The sequence below is a fragment of the Oryx dammah genome, unplaced genomic scaffold, assembly GCF_014754425.2.
Source record: "Oryx dammah isolate SB20612 unplaced genomic scaffold, SCBI_Odam_1.1 HiC_scaffold_13, whole genome shotgun sequence".
NCBI lineage: Eukaryota > Metazoa > Chordata > Mammalia > Artiodactyla > Bovidae > Oryx > Oryx dammah.
Window position 1 is genome coordinate 39,673,158 of NW_024070197.1, and position 26,973 is coordinate 39,700,130.

Consider the following 26,973-nt stretch of genomic DNA (forward strand, 5'->3'; position numbering starts at 1 on the left):
ACAGATGTGTCTGTGACCACACAGATCAAGATACCCTAGGAGATGATGGAGCAACCATGGAAGGAACCCGGGTTCTTGCATGATCATGGGAGCTGAGCCATCCCACTAACCTGGACCATTTACCTCTCAGTCTTCTATAAGAATAATAATAATAATAAACTACATTATTTAATCCACTGTATTTGGCCAGGGAAGAGAGGGGTTCTTTGTTACTGTACCCTAACCTTTTTTTCTAGCTACTAAACATATTGAGCCTTTACTACTGCTGGGAATTGTGTTAAGAAGTGTTTTTCATGCATTCTCACAACAACCCTATGCATTAGGTACAATTACTGATTCATCTGAGGGATAGGGAAACTCAGGTTGCAAGGTTAAAGAACCTGTCCAAACCCAATAGGCTCTAGTAGCACAGCCTGGATCGGTGTTCCAGCCCATGACTGAGGGAAAGAGAGGGAAAGACTGAATCCAGGAACCATGACTAGAGGACATCTAACTAGACCCGTGAGTTCCTGGCAAGGCATGGAGGTTCCTCACTGTGTTACAAGCTAAAGGGCAGTAAGGAGGGGCCCATCTGTTCTTTATATAATCAATTAATTAATTTGGTCATGCCATGTGGCTTCTGGGATCTTAATTCCCCAACCAGGGACTGAACCTGCACCCTTGTCATTGAAAGCATGGTGTCCTAACTGTTGGACAACCGTATAGGTCCCCGCTATGATAGTCAAGATTCTTGCTCTGCTTCTCTCAGCAGGAGTCTGCCAGACTGGCTGGCCTCCACTCCCCCCAAAGTCCAGTTCTCTCCCAGGGATGTCCCCAGGTCCTCCTCAGAGGTCCCCTGTCCTCACTCTCACCTGAGATTCTCTACCTGCCCACAGCCTGCCAGGGTTTCAGGGCAGCGGGGCTCGAGGGGGCAGCCCTCAAAATCCAGGTGGATGGGGCCATCCCTGTGCCCCAGGATGTTGGTCAGGGAGGCCATGTCGGCGTAGGTCAGCAGGAAGTTGTGGAAGGGCAGCTGCTGGGGGAGGCTGTGGGCCATGAAGCTGGCCAACTCAGGCTCCTGCGTCTCACCCACACAGTGACACAGCTCTACAACCTTGGGCCCCGTGAGCCGACGGGGGGCCAACTTCTTCAGTGCCTGCAGGACTATCACCTGCCTGGCAGCCACCCACTCCTCCTCCCGCTGAGCCAGGAGGCTGAGGAAGGAGCGGCAGGCGCGGGATGCCAGGCCGGCCAGAAAGGTGGGAAGGTGGTCCGACAGGCCCAGTCTGGCTTTGGTCCGCTGCACCCAGCGAGAATGGAGGGTGACGTGTTGGCTGAGGGCCTCTCTGTCCACCTGGGGGCTGGTCATCAGGTGCAGGGCTGCGAAGAACTCCTGCAGGCTGAGGTGGGAGAAGGCGTAGCCTTTATCCTGGTGCCTGGGCCCCGTGCACACGCAGAAGGAGGTCAGCAGACCGAGGGCATCCCCAAAGGCCAGGGTGGATGCAGGGATGTCTCCAGCGGAGAAGATGACCTTCCCTGACTCCAGGCCACTCAGGGCCACCTCCCCAAGACCCAGCAGGGGCTCGGCCTGCAGGACCCCTCGGGGGTTGAGGGTGAGGAGCATCTGCACGTAGTTCTGGGTCATGGTGGGCAGGAGGGCCGCAGCCTGGCCTGGAGACCTGCCCGGGAGCAGGTGATGGAGGCAGAGGCAGGCGACTTGGCATAGTGCGGGCACTGCACACATGCTCCAGAGGCGTCTGTCCACCCGCAGCTCCGCCAGGGCCGCCTCCTGGGACGGCTGGTCGCTGAAGAAGTGGTTCACGTACTCCTCCACCCGCGGACCATCAAAGCCCCACATATGGACAGTGGCTGCCTCGGTGGGCAGGCAGGCAGGCAGCTTCCCTGGACGGGAAGTGGCCATCACCCAGCAGCCAGGCAGGAGGGTCCCACGGCAGAGGCGGGAGAAGAGGGTGAGGGCTGACGCTGGGTCCTCGGGGTTCGTGGTCTCCTTGTCGGAGCAGGGCTGGAGGATCTCGTCCAGCCCATCAAAGATTAGCAGGATTCCCTCTGCGTTCTCCTTCAGATGCTGGAAGACGGCCTCCGGGCTGGCCTCGGGCCTCAGGTGCACATCGAAAAGGAGCTGCGGCAGTGTCAAGGAACCTGTGATCAGGTTGAGCTGGCGGAATTCGAAAAGGAACACGGCCTGGAAGCGGTCCAGCTGACCGTCAGCCCACTTCTGGCAGAGCCGGTGGGCCAGTGTGGTCTTGCCCATGCCTGCCTTCCCCAGAAGCACTGTCACTCTTGGGCCCTTGCTGGCCTTGGTACTGAAGAGGTCCCGAATGTTCACATCAGCGCCGTCTTCTGCCTTGGGGTCCCCTGTCGTGGCGCCCTCCTGAGTGTGGAAGGGCGCCGAGGCCCGGCTCCATTGCAAGATTGGAGGGACATAGACTTGGTGGAAGGCCAATGGCTGCCCCACCCCAGGGGTCCTGTCACCATAGCGCTGCTGGACAGAAGTTCTCAGTAGCTGCAGGTACCTCTTGGCCAACTCTGCAGGGGACAGGTAGACGGCATGAGAGCAGAATGCCTCCCTGCCCCCAGCCTCCCTCCTTCCCCCCAACCCCCCTCCCCCTCATCAGGTGGTTGGGAGCCTGCAGCCTCAGCTCTGCATGTGTGTGTGGGTGTGGGGGCAGAAACGGGGAGGGCACCCAGGTGGTCTTGCTCCACCCAAATTCCCAGAATTAACTGGCTGCACAGAAGCACTGGCTTTGGCTGCCATTTACACATGGAAATAATGAATGGGGACATGTGGATCATGGCTCTTGTCTGTTTTGCAACAACGCAAGTGGCGTAAAGTTTTCAAAAAGATGGGGGAGAGGAAAGGGGGGCACTTCCTTTGGAATATCTTATTGGAACAAACTTCTACTATGATACCGGAGTAACCTGCCTTTGCCACCACCTCCCCCCAACAATATTTCAGTTCTGCGAGGTCGAGGATGAGCACCACTCACCTATGGGCCCAGGTTCTGACCAATCAGAACTTCCAAACCGGTCAATAGTCAACACCTACAGTGCCAGGTGTTGACTTTAACTGCTGAGTTATTTGGGAGATCTTTGGTAGCTCAGGGAAAGGCTTGGGGTCTCAGGGAGGGCTCCAGTGTTGAGGGACACTGGAGATGCCCACAAAGAGGGGGGACCCCCTGACATAGTGTCCTATTTTATACTGATGCAAATCTTCTGACCAGGCTATGCCTGATGGGGCTGGGTATCACAGCTGGTGGGACAACTGGTGGAGAATGAGAGAAGCTTCTGTCTGTCCTGACTGGTTCTCAGTAGCCTCCATGTCTCCCCAGGGACCCCCGAGGCTTCTATACCGGCATCCAGCTCAGCTCTAACCTGGTCATTGAGAACCCAGTTCTGAGGTCATGCTTGTCACATCCCTGGGGCTCCCTAAACCCTGAGGACCTGGAAGCATTCCCAGAAAAGCCTGGGTGATGGAGCTGCAACCTCTAGGATGCTTTGAGCTCCCTCATCTCTGCAGAAGCCATGCCCCTGGGGGCTTGGCAAGGCCTCCCTGCCAGATCCACCTCCCTCCTCTGCCCACCCAGGACCTCCTGGGAACCTGGAAGACAAGAGCCCTTGACCAGCTGGAAGCCTGTGATCAGGGGACAGAGTCCAGGGTCTGGGTCCCTGCCCCAAGGCAATCCACTTCCTACCTTGGTACCCACCTTGTTGCTGCTTCCTGAGCTGTTTTCGGCGAGGTGAGGACCCACAGCTCTGATAAGTCCGCTTGAGGCCTGGAAGGAAAGAAAGGAGGAGTAAAGGGTGAGGTTTGGGGGCTCGGGTTGAGGAGGTACCTAGCACTTTCAGGGAGGTCCGATCCACAGACAGGCAGCAGCCAGACAAGTATATCTACACTCAAGGACTGAATGAAGGCTGACAACAAGCAAAGGCTGTGTCCACATCAGCTTCTGTCTGCAGAGGGGTCCCTGGGCCCAAATGAGAGGGCTGGAGGCTCTGGGCCTGGGGACCTCCCAGCCCAGAATGCAAGGAGCCAGGCCCACAGCCAACAGCCTTAAGCACTAAACGGCTTGGAAAGGACCCAGCTCTGTCAAGGGCACTCTTGGTTAGAGAAGTGGAGCTTCCCCCAGGCTTGGGCAGGCCTGTGCCCTCCCTCCTGCACCTGTGTGCTTTATCCCCCTTAGTTCCCTCTTCCACACATCCTCACCGCTTTCACTAGTCTCATGAGTTCTTGTCTGGGTGCATGGATTTTCAAGAGCTAATAGTTTTCTGAAGAGGATGGGAAAGGAAGGAGAACAAGAATGAAGGGGAGACAGAAAGGAAGGGAGGAAGAAAGAAAGAGGATGAAGAAAGGATTTTAAGAAGTAAAGCAGGGGGACTTCCCTGGTGATCCAGTAGTTAAGACTTCGCCTTCCAACGCAGCGGGTGCGGGGTGGGTCCCTGGTAGGGGAGCTAAGATCTCACAAGACTCAGGACCAAAAAACCAAATGCAGAAGTAAAGTTGTAATGAACTTAATAAAGACTTTAAAAAATGGTCCACATTAAAAAAAAAAAAGTCTAAAATAAAAGAAGTAAAGGTGGATACTCCTAAAGCCAGGCTTTAGTGATCAATCAGAATGGCTCTGTAGGAGGCCCCTTACCTACCAGGTGTTAAATTTTTAGTTGCTGGTTTGCAGGGAAAGCCAGGGGTCCCAAAGAGGGGCTGCAATCAGGGTAAGAGTGTGTGCATATATATGTGTGGCCAAGTGTGTGTGCTTGGCTACACTGTGTGGCTTGCAGGATCTTTGTTCCCTAACCAGGGACTGATCCTGGGCCCTTGGCAGTGAGAGCACAGAGTCCTAACCACTGGACTGCCAGGGAATTCCCTTGTATTTCAATATTTTAATAAGTCTTCGACTAATAAGGGACTCATTAGCTAAATATCAACCAGACCTGGTTACAGCCAGGTGACAATTATGCCATCTCAGTGATAAGGGACAGGAGGACCAGGTATCAGTTTTGATTTGTTGGGGGGCTAGGATGGGGCTTCCCTGGTGGCTTAGTGGTAAAGAATCCGCCTATAGTGGAGGGAACAGGCGTGTGATCCCTGGGTTGGGAAGATCCCCTGGAGAAGGGAATGGCACCCCACTCCAGTATTCTTGCCTGGAGAATCCCATGGACAGAGGAGTCTGATGGGCTACGGTCCAAAAGGATATTTTCTGTTAAAGCCTGGTGATGTTATTACCATGTACATCTGTAAGTAAAAAGTCAGTACTTCTACAGAAATAAAGGTTCTGAAACCACAGAAACATCATACACAATGGTCAAAGACTATAAGTTTTTCCTCTAAGATCAGGAAAAAGGTATTCACCACGGCTACTCAACATAGAACTGGCAGTTCTAGCCGGAGCAATTAGGCGAGAAAAAGAGATAAAAGACGTCCAATTTAAAAAAGAGAAGTAAGATAATTTCTGTTTGCAAGTGATAGGATCTTATATGTAGAAAACCCTAAAGACACCACAAAGAAAAGCTGTTAGGACTAATAAATGCAACCAGCAAAGTAGCAGGACTAAAAAGTCAGCACACAAAAGTCGGCTACGTTTCTATACATGAACGATCTGAGAAAAAAACTACCAAAACAATTCCGTTCACAATAGCATCAGAAAGAATCAATAGTTAGGAATTAACCAAGGAAGTGAAAGATTTGTACAATGAAAACTACAAAATGTTGCTGGAAGAAATGAAAGAACACATAAATAAATGAAATGGTATCACATACTCATGGACTGGAAGACTTACTAATGTTGAAAATATCAGTACGATCCAAAAGTGATCTATAGATTCAATGCCCTTATAATCCCAATGCCTTTTTTTTTTTTTTGCAGAAATAGAAAAGTCCATTCTAAAATAGTCAAAACAATCCCCCAAAGAAAAAAAATCTGGAAGATTTACACTTTCTGATTTCAAACCTTACTAAAAAGCTACAGTAATCAAAAACAGTGTGGTATTGGCATAAAGACAGACATGAAGACCAATGGAATAGAGTAGAGAGCCCAGAAATAAACCCTCACACATACGGTAGAGTGATTTTTGACAAGGGTGCCAAGAGCACTCAGTAGGGGAAAGGACAGTCTTTTCAACAGTGCTGGGAAAACTGGGTATCCACAGGCTATGGAATGAAGTTGGACCCTTACCTAACACCATATACAAAAACTAACTCAAAATGGATGAAAACCCTAAATGTAAGACTTAAAACAATAAAACTCTTAGAAGCAAACATAAGATGAAAGCTTGTGACGTTAGGTTTGGCACTTATTTCTTGAAGACGACACCAAAGGCACAGATATCAAAAGAATTAATAGAAAAACTGGGCTTCATAAAAAATTTAAAAATTGTACATCAAAAGGCCCTTCCCACAGAGTAAAAACCCACAGAATAGGAAACATATTTGCAAAACATATATTTGATAAGGGGTTAATAACCAGAATACAGAGAGAACTCTAAAACAAAACAAAACAAAAAAACCCAGGGAAGTCAATTCAAAAATAGATAAAGGACTTGAATAGACATTTCTCCAAAGCAGAAATATGAAGGCCAATAGGCACATGAAAGGATTCTCAGCATTACTAATCATTAGGGAAACGCTAACCAAAATGACAATAAGGTACCGCCTCACACCCATTAGGATGGCAATTATCAGAAAAGAAAAAAAAAGTGTTGGCGAGGACGTGGAGAAACTGGAGGCCTTGTGGACTGTTGGAAGGAATGTAAAATGGTGCAACTTCTGTTGAAAACACTATGGAGGTGTCTCAAAAAATTAAAGATAGAGTTGCCATGTGAACCTGGGTCCTGGACATAGACTCAAAAGAATTGAAACAGGGTCTTGAAGAGATATTTGTTTATCCATATTCATGGCAGCATTAGTCACAATAGCTTAACTATGGAAACAACCCAAAAGTCCACCGAAGGATGAATGGATAAGCAAAATGGGATTTATACATACAGTGGAATATTAGTCTGCCTTAAAAAGGAAGGAAATTCTGACATTTTACACAACACAGATGAACCTTGAAAACATTATGCTAAATGAAATAAGCCAGTCAAAAAAGACAGATATTGTATGATTCCACTTATACAATGTACTTAGAGTAAAATCATAGAGATGGAAAGTAAATGGTGGTTACCAAGGGCTGGGGGAGAGATGAATGGGGAGTTATTATTTGATGGGTATAGAATCTCAGTTTTGCAAGAAGAAAAAAGAGTATTGGAGATGGATGGTGGTCATGGGCTTCCCAGGTGGCGCTAGTGGAAAAGAACCCACTTGCCAGTGCAAGAGACGCAGGTTCGATCCCTGAGTCGGGAAGATTCCCTGGAGGAAGGTATGGCAACCTCCTCCAGTATTCTTGCCTGGAGAACCCTATGGACAGAGGAGCCCGGTGGCTATAGTTCATGGGGTCCCAAAGAGTCGGACATGACTGAGTGCCTCTCACATGACATGATAATTGTGCAACAACGTGAATGTGTTTAATACACTGAACTGTACACTTAAAAATGGTTAAGGTGGTAAATTTGATGCTATGTAATTGACCATGGTTAAGAAAGAAAGATGGAACAAAAAGGAAAGAAAAGTTCTGAAAAGAGAGTGGTGAATCAGTGAAGTGGGCCATCTGATCACTAACCTCTCTGTGCTCCACCAGAAAACCAGTCAGAGGCTCCCTGGGTGTGGACGGCAGACTGTGGGTCAGTGTCAGGCCTGAGGGTGTCTGAATGGTGAGAGGCCTGAGTCTGTGGGCTTGGAGCCTGAGGCCCTGAGGTTTGGGGACAGGGAAGTGAGAACGGGCTTCCCCAAGTGAAACCAGGTGGGGGATTCCAGCAGTGGCTAAGGGCTGAAAACCTCAAACTCTCCCAGGAGGCTCCAGGCGAGACTCATGGGAAAAACTATCAGACAAGCCAAAGCCTTGAGGGGCAGAAATGGGGTGCAGGCGAGGCTGGGAGCTCTGGTGAGAGGCCTGGGAAACGCGCAAATGGGTCCAAGCACAAGGAGGCTAGTTTACGGAAAATGGCCTGACCAGCCACCACCAGCCTGTTCTGGGTTTGGGGTGGGAGACTTAGCGTGCACCCACCCTCCACATCCCACCCCTACCCCCGAACCCCAGGCCTTACCAGGGTGGAGCTGAGAGTCTGATTGGCTTTCCTCGCCAATTTCCAGAAGACTGGGGAAGCCTGGAAGAGGGAAGGAGATGATATGCCATGGGGATGAGCTAGGATGCCCTGGGACCAGATCTGGCCCCGTGTCTGGCTCAGGGCTCATCCCTCAGGGGGTGTTCCTAGCAAGCCAGAAATCTACACTTGGCGGTCTGTGGAGGGCACAGCTGGTAGTGAGCCCTGAAGGCAGCTGGGGGCAGAAACACGTGCTTATCAAAAAGTCTGTGCACATACAAGTATATGGATGCATGCACACGTGTTTATTCATGCCTGTGCACAAGTGCACACCTGTGTATCCCCACCTGCCCCGTACTCTGCCTTGTAGAGTTATTGAGTGAGCTCTCACTTCCTCTCCATGAACACAATCAGTGTTCTGAGCTTCCCTACAGTGCTCTGTAAATGGAAGAGCCCAAGAGACGTTCACTGAACAGGACAGAGTCCAATCAGCCTGCCCCTAAGTGGCAGCCAGAGGGCTCTCCCTAGGACTGTTTCTTTGCAAAAAGAAACCTCTTAGGCAGTATGGGCTATCAGGAATATCCTGGCAGAAAGGAGTCACCTGGTCCTTTCTCTCTGCATCCTGCCTTTCTGGGCAACTGGGGTGGTACAAGGTGGAAGGAGGAGTCCTCCAGGTCCCCAGCAGACGTGGTGGCATTAGGGCGTTTGCTCTGGGAGGCGCACAGAAACATGGAAGTTTGTTCCTGGCTGGGCCACACGTCTCTGTGTAACCCAGGCAAGTCCTGGCCTCGCCTGGGGCTCTCTGGCTCCCCAGGCCCTGGGCACTAGCTGGCGGCACTGCACCTCCCACGGCCACTCTTACCGTCTTCGTGGCCCCACGTGCTCATCAGCAGCACCTCCATGTCCATCGGCACATCCAGCTCCATGCACACGCACTGGATGAATGACTTCCAGGTGGTCGGACCCTGGGTATGCAGTTTTTGGAGATGCAGGATGACCCTCTTTGTGGGGTCTAGGCCCTGATATTCGGAGCCCAGGTCCACGTTGGGGAGGAATAACTTCACCATGGTGTCTAGCCATTCTAGGTTTCTGCTGAGCAGCCTCACGAGCCATCCATGCAGGTTCCTGGTGCCCAGTTGGAGGCTAATGGGGTCCATGAGGAGCTGACCCTACAGGGACCAGGTAGGCAGGTGAGCTGCGAAGTAGGTGAGCTGGGGGACAGGTGAGCTGGGGGAAAGCCAGGAGGGGCAGTCAGAAACCACTCCCCACAGCTAAGGGGATGGACACAGAAAGTAGAGAAGTGGTCTCTCTGTAGTGTCTCGATGTCATTGCCCAGAGCTCAGGCCCAGAAATTAATCTCCCTCTTCTGTATTCTCTGCCAAAATAATCCATGCTGATGTCATGGGCCTGGATGGTTTAGTTCATGCCCTGTGGATAAGCCCTGATAATGCTTTATTTGTTCTTGTTTCCATGGACCCATTTGTGCTGCTCTCTGTCTGAGCTAAGTTGTCTCTGGCAGAGACAAATAGCTGTCCCCTATATTTGTTCTTCTCTTCTTTCTTAGCACTAGAACCCCTAAATATTTCCTAGTTATCTGAAGTAGACTATTTCCCAGCCTCCCTTGCAGCTAGAAATACTCATGTAATTAAATTTTGGCCAATGAGATGTTGGTGGAAGTGTTGTATATCATTCTTAACCTCTTCTTGTTGGCTGGAATGCTGATGTGCTGGCCAAACCTTGGGCAGCCATATTGGATTGTGAGGTAGAAGCCAGCACTGAGGAAGGTAGAGAGTAAAGCTTTCCTGTCCTGGACTCTCTGACTTTGAATTTCTAATACATGACAAGGAAATTCATTTCTATTCTGTTTAAACTACTGTTGCTTAGGCCCTTTTGCTATTCACAGTGAAATATACTCCTAGATAATATAGACCCTCTCTTCTCTCTAAGCAAATTCTCCCCTTCTAAACTGGAACTCAAACAACTTGCTGGTAGGAGTATTAAAATGAGGCAAGGAGAAGTTATTTTGTGAAAGCTTAAAAAGTCTGAAGGCCCTTTGATTCAACAATTACATTTCTAATATGCTGGCCTTGGGATACAATCATGGACTTAAACAGAATTTTTAGTTACAAAGCTGTACACTGCAAGAGTATTTTTAATAATTAAAAATTAGAAGCAACCTAAATATCCAACAGTTAGAGATTAACTGGTTATCCATCACATGGTGGAATATGCTAGAATGTTTCCAAATGTACTTTCTGGCACTATTGTCTTAATAATAGAGATAACCGCTCAGAAAGCACTTACTGTGTGTTAGGCTCTGTTTTATGTGCTTTATTTGTCTCATCGAATCCTCACAACTCCAGAGACTCCATTTCTAACTCTGAGAAAGATAGGAGGACCATGCAGGGGCCAGCCTTATCAACTCCCAGACGCTGGGGCCAACACCATGTGTTCTGGGGTTCAGGATCCAGCTTCTCCCTTGACCCCCAGCAGAGACCTACTGGACACATGTCCCCAGCTCCTCTGGTCACCCCTCTTCAGCCAAACTAATAGCAACAACTCCTTGCTCAGGCACAGAGTTTGAGACTTCAAGAAATACGCTCACATCCACAGCGTGGATCACCGCCCCCACTCAACAGATGAAAAGGCTAAGCTGGGGAAGGGTAGAGGACATACCCAAGATCATCATGTAAGTCCATGGAGGACACATGCTCAGAACTGAGATTTCTTACCTCTCAGGCCAGTTAATTTCCAAGGCTTGGGAACCCTAGGTGGCACCAGACAAGGGCTAATCCATGGCCTCTGTGTGATCTTGGCACCTATGGCATGGCTTCTTTTCCGGGCTAGAGTGTCCAAAGTCCATGCGGCCCATAAAGAACTCATCCAGGGCAGCAAGGTGCCAGGTGGAAGTGAGGAGTGCCTGGATGGTATAATTGCTGGGAAAGTCCTTCAAATTCAAATTTCTCCCCCAGCCCGTCTAACATGATGCCTTTGTTTCCACCATGAGTGCTCTTTCCCCTTGGAGTAAGACATTAAACTCTTTAAAAATAACCAGCCCTGGAAGAAAAAACACATTATATAATTATCGGTCATTGTGAACGTCAGTAGCAAACAGCCTTGGAGACAGAGGATTACATTAGAAAGATCCTCAGTGAAGGGATGGTCACTGACCTGGCTCCCTGGGTCATCATAGATGTTCTAGGATGTCCACAGAGAGGGTCTCCTGAGTTCCTGGGCCAAGTCCTGGAGCTGGATTTTCAGATTCTTTCCATAGGCTAGGCTCCTAAGAGAGAGAGGAGACAGACCGCTTTCTCATCATCATTCCGCATTCCAAGAGGAACTCTGTAAAGAAGGGACTGACCCTCACTCCTAACTCCCCTGAGGACACCAACAGAGAAACAGCCTTCTCATCTTCATGTACAGATCTTATTCTTCCCCAAGCAAGGTTCTTCTTGTTCCTGGACTGTGCACAGTCCAACCCTCCTCGGTGTCACTTCCCGCCTCACCTGGCCCAGAGGATGCCCCTCTTACTCTTCCAATTTGAATATTCCCCTTACAGTGACTTGTTCTATCACTACATACCTCTCCAATCCAGTAGATTTATTACAGCTAATTTATTAAATGAAGATGGAATAACTCTTACCAAAGATGTCAGCCTTCTTTCCTAATAAAACCTCAAAGAGGTTAGAATGTGCAGCTTTCTCTCTTCATACATCATGAAGAAGTTTTTAAATAATTGAGAGTAAACATCCTTCTTAATGAGAAAACCCAGAGGCACTGATCACTGTCTCACCAAGAGAACAATAAAATGATGATCATTTAATCAGTTTTATTTTATTAGCTCCTTTATTATAATAACTATAAATGAAGTATGACCTGTAGAAATTGTGAATCACTATATTGCATACCTGTAATTTATATAATATTTTATATCAACCATATCTCAATAAAAAATAAAATAAGGACATCCTTCGTGGTACAGTGAGTAGGAATCTGCTTGCCAATGCAGGTGACGTGAGTTTGATCCCTGGTCTGGGAAAATTCCACATGCCATGGAGCAACTAAGCCCGTGTGCTACAACTCCTGAGCCTGCACTCCAGAACTCCTGAGCCTGAGTGCTACAATCACTGAAGCCCATGAGACTAGAAGCTGTGCTCTGCAACAAGAGAAGCCACGGTAATGAGAGGCCCACACGCCTCGACTAGAGAATAGCCCTGCTCACCACTTTTAGAGAAAGCCCATGCACAGCAGTGAAGGTCCAGCATAACCAAAAATGAAAATAAACAAATAGCACTTCCCTGGTGGTTTAGTGGGTAAAGAATCTGCCTGCGAATGTGGTAGACGTAGGTTCAATCCCTGATCTGGGAAAAGCCCACATGCTGTGGAGCAACTAAGCCTGTGGGCCACAACCATTGAGCCTGTGCTCTAGAGCCCAGGGGCTGCAACTACTGAGCCTGCGTGCTGTAACTAGTGAAGCCTGTGCTCTACAGTGAGGGAAGCCACGGCAACGAGAAGCCCAAGCACTGCAACTAGAGAGTAGCCCCCGGGGGCCACAACCAAAGAAAAAAGCCCAAGCAGTCATGAAGACCCAGAACAGCCATAAATAAACAAGTATAAAATAAAATGGCACTGGTACAAATGTCTGTGTAACACAGCTTTGGAGATCTTGTCTAATAATAAGGAACAGACAAAAGAAAAGATGGCTAAAAAGTATATGGAAGAAAGGCAAAAGATCAAAGTACGCACTGATGGAGTATCTAAGAAGTATGAGGAGGTAACAACAAAGTTCCAGACTTTAGATCAACCATATCAAGAGGGCACATTTTATAGAGAGCCCAGAAATAAACTCACACAGCTACACTCAATTAATCTTTGACAAAGGAGGCAAGAATACAATGGGGAAAAGACAGTCTCTTCAGCAAGTGGTACTGAAAAAGCTGGACAGTTGTATGTAAATCAATGATGCTGATTTATACCTCACACCATGCACAGCAGTAAACTCAAAATGGCCTAACAATTATAGGACATGACACCATAAAACTCCTAGAAGAGAACATAGGCAAAACATTCTCTGACAGAAATAGCACCAATATTTTCTTAGGTCAGTCTCCCAAGATAATAGAAATAAAACCAAAAGTAAACAAATGAGACCTAGTCAAATGTACAAGCTTTTGTATAGCAAAGGAAACCATAAACAAAACCAGAAGACAGCCTATTGACTGGGAGAAAATATCTGCAAATAATGCAATAGACAAGGGCTTAATTTCCAAAATATACAAACAGTTCATACAATTCGATAACAAACAATTCAATCAAAAAATGGGCAAAAGATCTAAGTCGATATTTCTCCAAAGAAGACATATAGATGGCCAATAGGCACATAAAAATATGTTTAACATTGCTAATTATTAGAGAAATGCAAATCAAGACTGTGATGAGGTACCACTTCACACCAGTCAGAATGACCATCATTAAAAAGTCTACAAACAAATGCTGGAGAGAGTGTGGGGAAAAGGGAACCCTTCTACACTGTTGTAAATCGGTGTAGCCACTATGGAGAACAGTACGGAAATTCTTCAAAAAACTAAAAACAGAGTTACCATGTGATTCAGCAATCCCACTGCTGGACAAAACCCAGACAAAACTATAATTCAAAAAGATACACATGCCGCTATGTTCATAGCAGCATTATTCACAGTAGCCAAGACCTGGAAGCAACCTAAATGTCCACTGACATAAATGAATGGATGAAGAAGATGAGTACAAATATACCATGGAATTCTACCCAGCCATAAAAAGGATGAAATGGTGCCATTTGCAGCAACAGGGATTGAGCTAGAGATGATCATACTAAGCGAAGTAGGCCAGAAAGAGAAAGACAAAGATCATACGATATCACTTATGTGTAGCATCTAGAATAGGACACAAATGGCAACTATATCAGAGACTATTCATTGGGAAAGGCAGGCAATAATGGAGAGACTTCCAAACAAAAGCACTTTATAAAGTAAATGTCATTAAAACCTGATGGTGCCAGATTTAAAATAGAACAAATTGATCTAAGGAATGGAAGAGAGTTCAAATTAGTTTCACACCCATTTAAAATCCACTATTTGATCCATGGTATTGAGAGGGAAAATATGGAAAAATACATAGTATGAAAACACATAGTAATACAAGTATTTTAAATGGGAAGAATTATTCTTATTGGCTGTGCCACACTACTTATGGGATCTTAGTTCCCGGACCAGGTATTGAACAAAGGCCCCTCGGCAGTGAGAGTACAGGGTCCTAACCACTGGACTGCCTGGGAATTCCTTTTTTTTTTTTTTAAGAATTATTTTAAAATTAAGTAATTAAAGTTCTCTTATTAAAACTGCAACTAGATATCACTTCATACCCCACTCAAATATCTACAATGAGAGAGAAGATAACACAGCTGCTAACGAGGATGTGGGGAAATAGGAACCCTTATATAGTGCTGGTGGGAATGCAGAACGGTGCAGCCACGTGGGAGGTTTGGCAGGTCTTTAAAATGCTACCCAGAGTTATAACTCAGCAATTTTCTACTCTTAGGTTTATACTCAAGAGAAATGAAATATACATACTTACATAAAAACATATACACAAATGTTTATCATCCCTCATAGCCAACAAGTGAAAAAAAATCAAAATTTCCATAACTCACAGATGAGTAAGCAAAACACTGTATGTCACTACAATAGAATATAATTTAGCAACAAAAAGGAACAAAGTAACATTGTGTTCAGTCACTTCAGTCATGTCCACTGTTCGCAACCCTATGGACTGTAGCCTGCCAGGTTCCTCAGTCCATGGGATTCTCCAGGCAAGAATACTGGAGTGGGCTGCCGTGCCCTCCTCCAGGGGATCATTCCGCCCCAGGGATCGAACTTGCATCTCCTGCATGTCCTGAACTGCAGACAAATTCTTTACTGCTGAGCCACTATTACAAGATGGATGAACAGCTAAAGTATGCTAAGTGAAAAAAGCTCCAAAGTATACTAGGAAGTGAATTCAACTTTTAGAAGCTATGGTATATGTCTGTTTTAAATGTGCTGTGTGAATCTGCATACAGAGAGACCAACTCTAGGGTTACACAAGCAAACTGGTGACAGGATTGTACCTGGGGAGTGGACGTGGGGGAAGCAGGCAAAGGAGAGCCCTTTACACTGTACAGTTTGCTCTATCTGTGGATCTGAATCTTCAAGTGTGGAACCCATAGATATGGAGTGCTGACTGTGCTGTGCCATCTTATATAAAGGACTTGAGCATCCGAGGATAGGGACATTGAGGGCCACCCGTACTCTTTGGACCACTGCGTACATTAAAACTTTTCAACAGGTACAATTGTTTCAAAGCCATAAAATGTGCATATTAAAAACTAGGGTTTGATCCCTGGGTCAGGAAGATTCCCTAGAAAATGTGTTACCTCTAAGAATCACCAATGCATGCCTGGGACATCGGGCTCAGAGAGAGGTAATGAAAAGCCAGCATCACACAGTAAGATTCCCAAGGGAATCCAGGCATGTGGGTTTGCGGTCCCACGCTCCTGCCACTCCAGTCCAGGTCCAGACAGCAAGAGGGAAAAAAGGTAGGGAGCCTTGTTGGGGTGCTGGTCTCACTGAGGGGTGGGCATAGGAGGCTTGCCCAGATGGGAGCTCCATTCTGGCTTCCTTCGCCCTCATCACTGCGCTCTTGGGGAGTCTCTCTTGCTATCCGGGGCATGCCATGCTGTGGAGGTTAGGGGAGCCAGTTCCTTCTCCCAGTCCTTTGCTCTTGCTGCTCCGTATGCCTGGAGACCACCGCCCCCGACCCGACCTCCAGTCCACACTCATGCACACATGCACACATGCCAACACGCACTCCTCTGGCCACAGTCATCTCTAAAACTCAGCTCTGGTCTGGTCTCTTTTCCGTCTAAACCTCCTATAGCTTCCCGTCACCTGCCAGATTCAGTGTGGCACCACAGTTAGTATGACTTCCACAGAGCAGATCCACATCAGGTGCTCAAGGGTCAAAGGATGAGTAAACAAATGGTCCTTCATCGTCTGGGTCCTGGCCACTTTCGGGCCCTCTCACACCACCTCTGCTGCCTGCCACGTGACCATGCTCCCGGCCCCACCCCGCCATCATCTTTCACAACTCCCTGCCTTGCACACATGCCCTGCTCTGCCTCGAATGCCCTGCCCTTTCCCTTTCATCTTGCAAACTCCTCCTTCTTACGGATTCAGCTCCAATCAATTCCTGTTCCCTTCTCAGGGAGGTCCTGCCGACTGCCTTCCCAGACTGAGTCGCGCCGCCGCCACTGGGCTTCCCTCCTTAGCAATGTCTCCTTCCTCCCCCACAGCAGGGCTTGTCATTCTGCACCGTCATTTCTTCTTGGTCAGTCCTTCCTTCAGCATCTGGGAACACCACCTGATTCTGGACAAGAGCAAACGCCTTGGCAACAGGGCCCTGGATTGGAGTCTGTACTCGGTACCGGGTGTGTGGCTTTGGTTTGGTTACCCCATGGCTTGGTACTTCAGTGTCCTCATCTATAAAAGGAGGAGGTTTGAGGTCAGGCTGCTAAAAGCAGAACCCAAGATAGGGGTGTCTGTTGAAGTTATTTATTAAGGCTGAAAGGGAAGCAGGGTGGGGCAAGGGAAGAAGTTAGGCAAAGATGGGGTTTCAGGAGCCTGACAACGGGGAGCTCTGTGAGTGACAGGTCAACAGGCCTACCCTGCCAAGAGGCAAGGGGGCTGGGCTGCTGTTTCCTGCCCCTCCAATGGCCACATCCGCCAGACACTGGCTATGGGCCATATCCAGGTAGTGGAGGAGGGGCATTCCAATCGGCCAAGGGCAGTCCTTAAGGGCAGGGTGCAGTGTGAGCAGCCTACGCCCACAATGGATGGGGAATGGGGGTGGGGGACTGGCCCGTGAGCGGGGCCCAGTAGACTGGAGACCCGGAGCACCAGCAGGGTCAGCCTTGGGCGTGATACCAGTTAACTGGCAAGGGCATCGGGAGGTGAAGCAGGCAAACCCCCTGACGCGGTATCTGGCATATTGGCTATTATTACCAGTGTTGTTTCCTCTGCAGCCCCAGCCCAGCACAGGGTAGAAGGAAGAGAGGGAGGGAAGGAGGAGAGGATGTGGTTGGAGTCACAGACCTCTGGCTGCTTCTTCCTTCTTCCTGCTTAGATTGAGAGGGAGGCCCCTCGAGGCTGGGGCTTGGCAGTCACAGGTGCTGGCTGCACCCCCAAACCTCACTTGTTGGGCTCTGATTCCTCATCTCTACAAGGGGGGCATCATGGGCCGTCCCTGTCCCCTGGGCTGTCTGGGAGGGTCAAGCCGAGCATCAGGGCCCGTGGGTGGCTGGAAGCCCTGTCCTCCAGCTGGTTCTGACAGACCTGGGGTTCTGCCCCAGCTCCAGGGCCCTGGTGGGAGGAAAGAGGACAGAAGAGGGTGACTGAGGTTAGACAGCGGGAAGAGGACCAGAAATAAGAAGGCTAGAACCCTAACCTCAAGATCAGGAAGGATATGGTTGGTGGGGACAATAAGAAAAGCATGGCCCGGGCCATGACAGCCACTCCAGACATTTGGAACAAAATATCTGAAGGAGGGCAAGCCAGGTGCTGCTGGAGTCGGTTTCTCAGGACCGAGTGGACAGGTCAGGCCTGGGGACCCCAGGGTGGACCAGAGTCCACAGAAGCCCTCAAGCCCTCTCACACCAAGTCCTGCAGGGCTGACGACAGAAAACTCAGGGCCTCTGCATCCCCCCAGGGTGGATGATCACAGTCCAAGGCTTTGGAGGACGCCTGAGGCCAGAAGCAAAGGCAAACCTAGCTGGAAGAAGCCATGCCAGCTCCCCACTCCCCCACTCCCTGGACTTTTTTTCCCATCTGGCCACACTGTGGCCATATGGGATCTTAGTTCCCTGACCAGGGATCAAACCCCATGCCCCTTGCAGTGGGAGTGCAGAGTCCTAACTACCAGACGGCCAGGGATGTTCCCAGGCCCATTTTACAGATGGGGAAACTGAAGTCCCAAGAGGGTAAGGACTTACTGACACTCATAGCAAGTAAGAAGTGAAAGTGGGACCAGACTGAGCTATCAGGCTTTTTCTAGGTGGGGGCTAATGCAGCCCCACCCCAGGAATCATCCTCTTTTTATGGGTCCCCACGATGGGGTACCTTCAGGGAGATGTGAGCAGCCATTTCTTCCCTCATCCATAAAAGTGGGCAGAGAGGGCAAGAGGGGTTCTTGGCCTGGCACATTTCCATGGAGCGGGGGTGGGAGAAGGGTATGCGATGGGGATGATTTCTTTTGAAAGCCATCATCTTTATTGTCCCTCACAATGACAGGGTCCTGCAGGACTTAACATGCACCCCCACATGTTCTACCAAAGCAGAAACCGAGGCCCAAGACTTCCCTAGTGGTCCAGTGGCCAAGACTCCCTGCTCCCAGGGCAGGGGGCCTGGGTTTGATACCTGGTCAGGGAACTGGATCCCACATGCCGCAACTAACAGCCCGCCTGCCTCAACAAAGATCAAAACTCCCGAGTGCGCCACAGCTAAGACCTGACAGCCAAATTAACTAATTTAAAAAGAGAAAGGAACCAAGGCTCCCAGCAGTGAGGGGCCCTCCCCACACCGCCAGCTAGAAAGATACAGAGCTGGGAGTTGAGGAAGCATCTTCTTGTCTCAAAGTCTTTGAGGAGGGTGGCACGAGCCTGCACTCTGAGCCCCGGGCCTGGGCGGTCCCTGTTCTAAATCCAACAGGGCCTCTCTCTTCTTGTCACTAGAAAACCAGGAATCTGGCTCCCAGCCCCCATCACTAGAACTGAAACTGCATTCTTTATTCCAGCCAACTTCCTGCTCAGACAGCTCAGACTCTCCACCAAAAGACCCCCTGGGGTTTCCAGGTGCACCCTTCTCTGAAACTTGGACAGCAGGTGGCCGGGGAGGGATCTTGCCTTTTCTGCTCAGCCCTGGCGGTTTGGGTCCGGCACCCACCAGAAGTGGCTGGTGAGAAGGCTCCTTCCCAACAGGGTCCTGGGCCTCCGGAGGGCCAGTGGGTCCCAAATCTGCCTGCATGTTAGAGTCATCTGGGGTTTTAAAAATTTGCTTCCCCAGCAGAGCTGAGGCTTTTTGCCTTCGAGAGGTTGGGGACAGGAAGGCCACCGAGATGGCCACATTTAGATGGGACCCTGAGGATGTCTGCTGAAAACTGACACTCCTCTTTGCACTTCCGCCTCTGGCCTGCTCCTTGGCACCTTGTTGCCCTGCCAACTCCTCCCACGCCCACACCAAACCGAAAATGAAGCTGAGACCTGGAAATCCCCCTTTTGTCTCCAACCATGTGGTTGAAGAGGATCCCGGAGAAATTATGTGCTGGTTAGAGGGCAAAGAAGGCTCAAGATGTAAAGGGGAGAAATTAGATCCTGAGGTTCAAATTCACAGCCTGGAGACTGGTCTGCCCACTTCCAAAGGCAAATTGCAGGCGATTTCTAAAACTTAAAGTGTGTCCACCCTTTGACTCTACAACCAAGCTGCTTGGCAGAAAGCCCAGGGAGAGCCACACAGCCTGGAATATGCAGAGCATACTGGATAAGGAAATCCTGCAGCTGTATTTGACCAACTGATATCTCAATAAAGTTTGGCGTGACCACACCTCTGGGTTATGGGCATGAAGACCACTGACATGGCTGGATCCTTATATGTATTAACTGAATAAATAAGACACATGAATAATGATATGCATAATACGATAACATTTGTTTGAAGAATATGTAGAAAACAAAGCACCAACACTGTATGGCTTCATCAAGGTCTATAATTCCATGTTTTTATAACTTAGAGGTTAAGAGCATGAATTTTGGAGCCAGCTGTCTAGGTTGGAACTAAACATTTTATCATTAGCAGGCTGTGTGGCATCAGGCAAATTGTATAGCCTCTCTAGGCTTCAATGCTCTCATCTATAAATCAAGGATAGGACTCCCCTGGTGGTCCAGGAGTTAAGAAGCCAGCAGCCAATGCAGGGGATGCAGGTTCGGTCCCTGGTCTGGGAAGATTACACATACCTCGGGGCAACTAAGCCCATGTACCACAACCACTGAACCCTTGAGCCCTACAGCCCATGCTCTGCAACAAGAGAAGCCACTGCAATGAGACACCCTCAAACCACAATGAAGACTAGCCTCCACTCGCCACAACTGGAGAAAGCCTGTGCGCTAGCAACAAAGACCCAGCACAGCCAAAAATAAAATAAATAAATAAAAATTAATAAACCAAGGATAACTTCAGTATCTACCTCACAGGGTTGTGAATGTATCAATACATGTAAAGTGCTTAAAACAAGGCCTTGCAGTTAGTGAGCCCAATAGATGTGTTTTGGGTTTTTTTTTAATTGTTGGTTTTAGGTTTGTTTTTTTTTTTGGTTGTACAACATGGCTTATGGGATCTTCATTGAGATTGCAGAGTCCTAACCACTGGACCTCCAGGGAATCCCCTTCTTTGTTTGTTTTTTAATGCGAAGCCTTAGATAAAGTTCTGGAAGGCAACACACCAAACTGGTTATCTCAAACTAGGAGAGGACAGGCCTGGGGCGGGAAGCAGTGAGTAATAGAGATGTATGCCCCTGACATGGTATCCAGCTGTTTGCAAAGCGAATTTAATCATGTATTACCTGTGTGGTTTAAGCTGAAAACATTTTTTTGAAAGTGAAAGAAGCCAGAAGATCAGTGACTAGAAAGCTGCACTCTTTGAAGTCAGAAGAGGAATTCTACTTCCAGGATGGATCAACTGACCTATGTCCTCCCATGCCAACTGACAGTGCCCAGACACACAAAACGTGGGCAGAAGAAAGGCTTGGGGAGAGGGCTGGAGGTTAGTGATTGGTTGGTTGGAGCCTTGGTTCTGAGCTCCACTGCCCCAAACTGACTTGCTGGGTCATACCAGGCAAGTCCCTGCCCTCCATGAGCCGTGACTCACTTGTACATCAAGTAGGGTTAATACCAGCCCATCTTACAGGGACTGGTGGAGCTGATAAGGGGTCAGGAGGCTTGGGTGCAAATCCTGATTTCAACATGTTGTGCTGTGCAACCTAGGGCAACTCCTAACTCCTCTGTACCTCTAGTTCCTCATCCACAAATGGGGGTGATGACTCTGCATCTACTTCACAGAGTCATTCTGAGGATGGAAGACAATAATGAAGATCACAGCACAATGAGGGGGACTGCCCATCTGCAGCGGATACTAATCTCATATACTGGGCTCTTAGCACAAGTCCGGGCAACATGCTACAGCATTCCACCTGGATTTCCTCAGCAGATTCTCAGTCACCCTTTCAAGGCAGATGTTACCTTCATGCTGCAGACTCTGGGAAGTCAAGAAGCAAAGAGTGGATTAAAAACCTCTGCTGAGGGACTTCCCTGGTGATCCAGTGGTTAGGACTCTGTGCTTCCAATGCAGGGGGCATGGGTTTGATCCCTGGTCGGGGAAATAAGATCCCACATGGTAAATGGTCCAAATTTTTTTTTTAAAAAAAGAAAAAAGACGTTAAAAGCTCTGCTGAGGACTTCGTTGGTGGTCCAGTGGTTAAGGATTTGCCTGCCAATACAGGTGACAAGCGTTTGATCCCTGATCTGGGAAGATCCCACATGCCACGGAGCAACTAAGCTTGTTAGCCACAGCTACTGAGCCTGTGCCTTAGAACCCATGCTCTGCAGCAAGATAGAACACCAGAATGAGACGCCTGTGCACTGCACCTAGAGAAAGCCCTCACATAGCAACAAAGACCCAGCATGGCCAAAAATTAAAAAAAAAAAAATTCCTTTTTAAAAACCCCTCCACTGAACTCAGAGGTGCTTTCCTAACTGACGCACCACATTGCCTTCAACCAATGATCTTCTTTCTGAACAAAATAATCATTTCCATAGCTCTTGATTATTTTTATGTTATAAAATATAATCTGTACTCATTTGATTATTTTTCTGCTATAAAATATAATCTGCACTCATTTGAAAAGTTCTAAACATTTCAGAAATATATCATGTGAATTTTCTCACAGTCTTATTCTTTAGGAAGAGGAATACAAGTTCCAAGACTTTTTTTACCCATATTGGAGAATATTTTTGCCTATATGAGAATCAGAGTATCATTTCCTTAAACATTTTCTAGAAATCATTTCACTTTGAACTTGATTTTCTAGTATCATTTGCCTTGCATGGAAGGTAACCCCTCCAAGGAAACATGGGAAACAAAACCAAAATGATGCCCACTGAAACTGGGTACTGAAACTGCTGCCCTGGGGCTCTGGCCTGAAGCCTGGCCTCCAGTTGTTGAAAAGGTGGTCCTCGGTGTGACAGGCATTATGGATATTAGCAGTCAACTGAGACTTTCTTCTTGATGAATCAGGAAGGATCAGAGAGAAGTGAAAAGAGCACAGCTGCTCTCACTTTATGATTCAACGAATGCCCTGTCCATGCACCACTTAACATCATCTGCCTGACTCTGCTGTGTAAGTCTGAGACAAAGCTTGACTTGTCCATCTCAAGAAGAGAATTCTGTGGCTGCAAAATGCACAGGACACCTTCAAGAACGTAAGGAAAAGACTATTGTGAGACACGCAAAACAGCAAGCTATTTCTCTCTTCAAACAAGATGCTGTGACAAGACCTGAATGCCTCAGAGTACAAGTTCCCCAGGATTTGAGTCTTCCCTCCATTTGGCATGAAGAGCAGAAGCAACCTCTCAGGCGAGGAGTTAATGGGGGTTTGGGTTTTGCTGATGGTACAGCCTCCACGCCTCCCCTCAGAAGATGGATGTTGGGGGATCAAGCAGTTTTATAGCTGCCTGCGGCCTCTGTATCCACACAGTCTTCTAGGAAAGAAATTTAGCAACATGGTCTCAAATTTTTAAAATAATGGTTCATTCAGGGACACAGAAATCAGACTGTTGGCTGCCAAAGGGGAGGGGGCTAGAGGAAGGATGGGGTTAGCAGACGTAAGCCTTTACGTGTAGAATGGATAAACAACAAGACCCAACTGTATAGCACAAAGAACTATATTCAGTATCCTATGATAAACCATAATGGAAAAGAATATTAAAAAAAAGAATGTATATAAAAAACAATGGTTCAAGAGAGGATTCGGGGAAGATGGCAGAGTAGGAAGCATTAGGATTCTGTCTTCTCATTTAGACAAAAGTGGTGTGAGCAGAATCTGGTATAACTGTTTTGGAACTCCGGAGTCTGTTGAAAACTTACGTCTGGACTGTTAGATTTTGGTTAATTTTGGTCAGTTTCAGCTCTTAACACAGTAATAGGTGCCTGCCCCTTACCCCTCAGACTCACGGCAGTCAGCTGTGCACCTGGAGCAACCTGCACACAGCTTGCAGGAGCTGGGGTGGGTAAAAAGGACCCTGTCCTCCAGATACTGGAGACTTGGGCCGTAACTGTTGACTGCTGCTTCTGATCTCAGAGGCGCAACAGAAACAGGCAGCCATTGTTGATACACCCTACTCCCTCCATGTTGCAAGCCTCTTCTCAGCTGAACTGACCTCCAAGAGATTTAAAAGTGGCTAGTGGTAAAGAATCTGCCCGCAGTTCGGGAGACCTAGGTTCGATTCCTGGGTTGGGAAGATCCCATGGAGAAGGGAATGGCAACCCGCTCCGGTATTGCCTGGAAAATTCCCTGGAGAGAGGAACCTGAAGGGGTACAGTCCATGGAGTCATAAAGAGTTGGACACGACTGTGCAACTTTCAGTTAACGCCCTTTGTTTCTTCCTTCAATTCTGCTTTTCCCCTTTTGGGAGCCAGACATTAAAGACAAGGACATTCAGAAACAACCACACATATGGGGAAAATTATCAAGTGACTGCACATGCCTAAGAAAAGGTTCAGAAAAGACATAAGAAGACATAAGTTTCCATCTCAGGTTGACTCTAGGCACAGAAACAGTTTACAACAATACAAAAACAAACAAACCCCAATAACCAAAACCAGCAACCCTGGAGAGGGGGAGGATCTGATTCCCAGATTTTACACATTATTAGATTCAAATGTCCAGTATTCAACAAGAACAACAGCAACAACAAAATCACAAAGCATACAAAGGAAACAACAGCCCACTGAAAGGAAAAAGATATTCAATAGACTCTGTCTCTGAAAAAAATTAATGATGGATATATTAGACAAATACTTTAAAACAACTGCCTTAAAGAGTCCCAAAGAGCTGAGAAAGTAAAAAAAAAAAAAAAAAAAAAGTTGTGTGAACAAAATGTAAATAGCAATAAAGAGTTAGAAAACCTAAAAAGAAACCAAGAAGAGATTCTGGAACTGAAAAAATGTAATCTTGAAAATGAAAAATTCATAGAGGGATTCAAAGGCAGATTTGAGCAGGCAGAAAAAAGAATCGGGGAACTTCAAGATAGAATAAAGGAAATTATAAAGGCTGAGACACAGAAAAAGACTGAAGAAAGTGAGCAGAGCTTAAGGGATGTGAGACATGATTAAGTGGACCACCATATGTACTATGGGAGCCCCAGAAGAGGGAAGTGGGAGGGACAGAGAGAAAAGCTGAAGAAATAATGGCTGAAAAGTTCTCAAATTTGATGGAAGAGTTGAATATAAACATTCAAAAACCTCAGTGAATTTCAAGTGAAATTAACTCAGAGACCCACATCAAAACGCATTAAAAGCAGACTTTCAAAAATAAAAGAGAGGGGCTTCCCTGGTTGCCCTGGTGGTAAAGAATCTGCCTGCCAGTGCAGAAGACACAGGTTCAGTCCCTGATCTGGGGAGATCCCACATGCTGCAGAGCAACTAACTACGCCTGTGCACCGCAACTATTGAGCCTGTGCTTCAGAGTCTGGAAACTGCAGCTCCTGAGTGTGTGTGCCCCAACTACCGAAGCTCGTGTGCCCTAAAGGTCATGCTCTACGAGAGGTGTCAATAGAGTGAGAAGGCCACACAGCGCAGCTAGAGAGCAGTCTCCCCTCCCTACAGCCAGAGAGAAGCTCGGGCAGCAACAAAGACCCAGCACAGCCAAAAGTGAATGGAATTATGTCAAAAACACCACAATCTCAAAGATGAAGTTCAAGTCTTGAAAGCAGCAAGACAGAAGTGAATCATCACATACACAGACTCCTCAATAGGATTATCTGCGAATTTCTCCTCAGAAACCTGAGGACAGAGGGCCATACATTCAAAGTGCTAAAAGAAAAACTGCCAACCAAAAATCCTATATCCGGCAAAACTGTCCTTCAAAAGTAAGGGGGAAGTCAAGACCAGATAAACAGAAGCTGAGGGAGTTCATGATGCGCCCAGCAAGAAAAGCTCAAGCCACTCCTGCAATACCACTAGCCACTTTTAAATCTCCTGGAGGTCAGTTCAGCTGAGAAGAGGCTTGCAACATGGAGGGAGTGGGGTGTATCAAAGCACCTTGAAGCCATATGAAAAATAAAGATATCAATAAAGGCAAGTATATGGACAATTATAAAAGCTAGTATTATTGCAGTAATAGTTTGTATTTTTTGTTTTCTATAGGATTTATTATACATGTAAAGAAAAACAATTATTAGTGCAAAGACTAGTATTACTGTAATTGGTTTTTAATTCCAAATCTTGGTTTCTACAAACACTAGGAGACTAATGCATTTTTTAAATTATTATTTTATATTTGAGGCACATAGAGTATAAAGATGTAATTTTGTGACACCAACTTCGGAAAACAGTGGGAATGGAGCTGTAAAATAGCAGAGTTTTTGTACATTACTGAAGTGAAATCACTATATTCAAATTAGAATGTTATATTAGGATGTTAAATGTAATCCTCATGTTAACCACAAGGAAACTAGCTATCGAATATACTCAAAAGAAAATTAAGAAAGAATTTAAACATTTCACTACAAAAAGTTAACTAAACACAAAAGAGGAATGCAAAAAGTGAGGGGCCAAAAAGCTATAGGGCATATAAAAAGCAAAGAGCAAAATGACAGAAATAAGTCCCTCCTCATCAGTAGTAACCTAAATGCAAATGGATTAAACTCTCCAATCAAAAGACAGATTGGCTGAATGGATAAAAATACTGATCCAACTATATGCTGTCTACAAGAGACACACTTGAAATTCAAGGGCAAAAACAGGTTGAAAGTAAAGGGATGGAAAAAGATATCCCATGAAAATAGTAATCAAAGGAGAGAAGGAATGGTTAGACTAATATGAAACGAATCGCCAGTCCAGGCTCAATGCATGATACAGGATGCTCGGGGCTGGTGCACTGGGATGACCCAGAGGGATGGTATGGGGAGGGAGGTGGGGGGGGGGGGGTTCAGGATGGGGAACACATGTACACCCACGGCAGATTCATGTTGATGTATGGCAAAACCAATAAAATATTGTAAAGTAATTAGCCTCCATTTAAAATGAATAAATTTGTATTTAAAAAATTAAAAAAAAAACATAAAGTAGACTTTAAATTAGAAAAAAGGTTATAAGAGACAAAGAAGGACTTTACATGTTAATAAAAGGTTAAATATATCAAGAAGATATACCAGTTATAACATTTACATGCCTAATGACAGACAACCAAAATATACAAGGCAAAAACTGATAGAACTGAAGTGAGACATAAGCAATTTTACAATCATATTTGGAGGCTTTAATACCCACTTGCAATAAAGGATAGAATAATCAACAGAAGACAAGTGAAGAAATAGAGGACTTAAACAATACAATACGTCAATAAGATCTGACAGATACATACAGAATCTCCACCCAGCAACAACAGGATACACATTCTCAGTTGCACATGGAGTGTTTTCCAGGATAGACCATATGT

General features: G+C 47.0%; 1 protein-coding gene across 5 annotated transcripts in view; it reads right to left on the reverse strand.

Annotated features, from left to right (window-relative positions):
• Positions 1-26,973, reverse strand: part of NLRC5 (NLR family CARD domain containing 5) — a 90,950-nt gene that overhangs the window by 47,943 nt on the left and 16,034 nt on the right. For 3 of the 5 annotated variants that reach the window (XM_040253936.1, XM_040253935.1, XM_040253938.1), the window contains exons 2-8: positions 11,308-11,419; positions 10,869-11,193; positions 8,999-9,305; positions 8,140-8,199; positions 7,656-7,784; positions 3,705-3,773; positions 852-2,526 (exon numbers count right to left, since the gene is read on the reverse strand). In XM_040253936.1, the coding sequence (XP_040109870.1) occupies positions 852-2,526; positions 3,705-3,773; positions 7,656-7,784; positions 8,140-8,199; positions 8,999-9,293 (2,228 nt within the window). In that variant the 5' untranslated portion in view covers positions 9,294-9,305; positions 10,869-11,193; positions 11,308-11,419. The remainder of the gene's footprint in view (positions 1-851; positions 2,527-3,704; positions 3,774-7,655; positions 7,785-8,139; positions 8,200-8,998; positions 9,306-10,868; positions 11,194-11,307; positions 11,420-26,973) is intronic. The other 2 variants (XM_040253939.1, XM_040253937.1) reach the window with 1 other exon arrangement.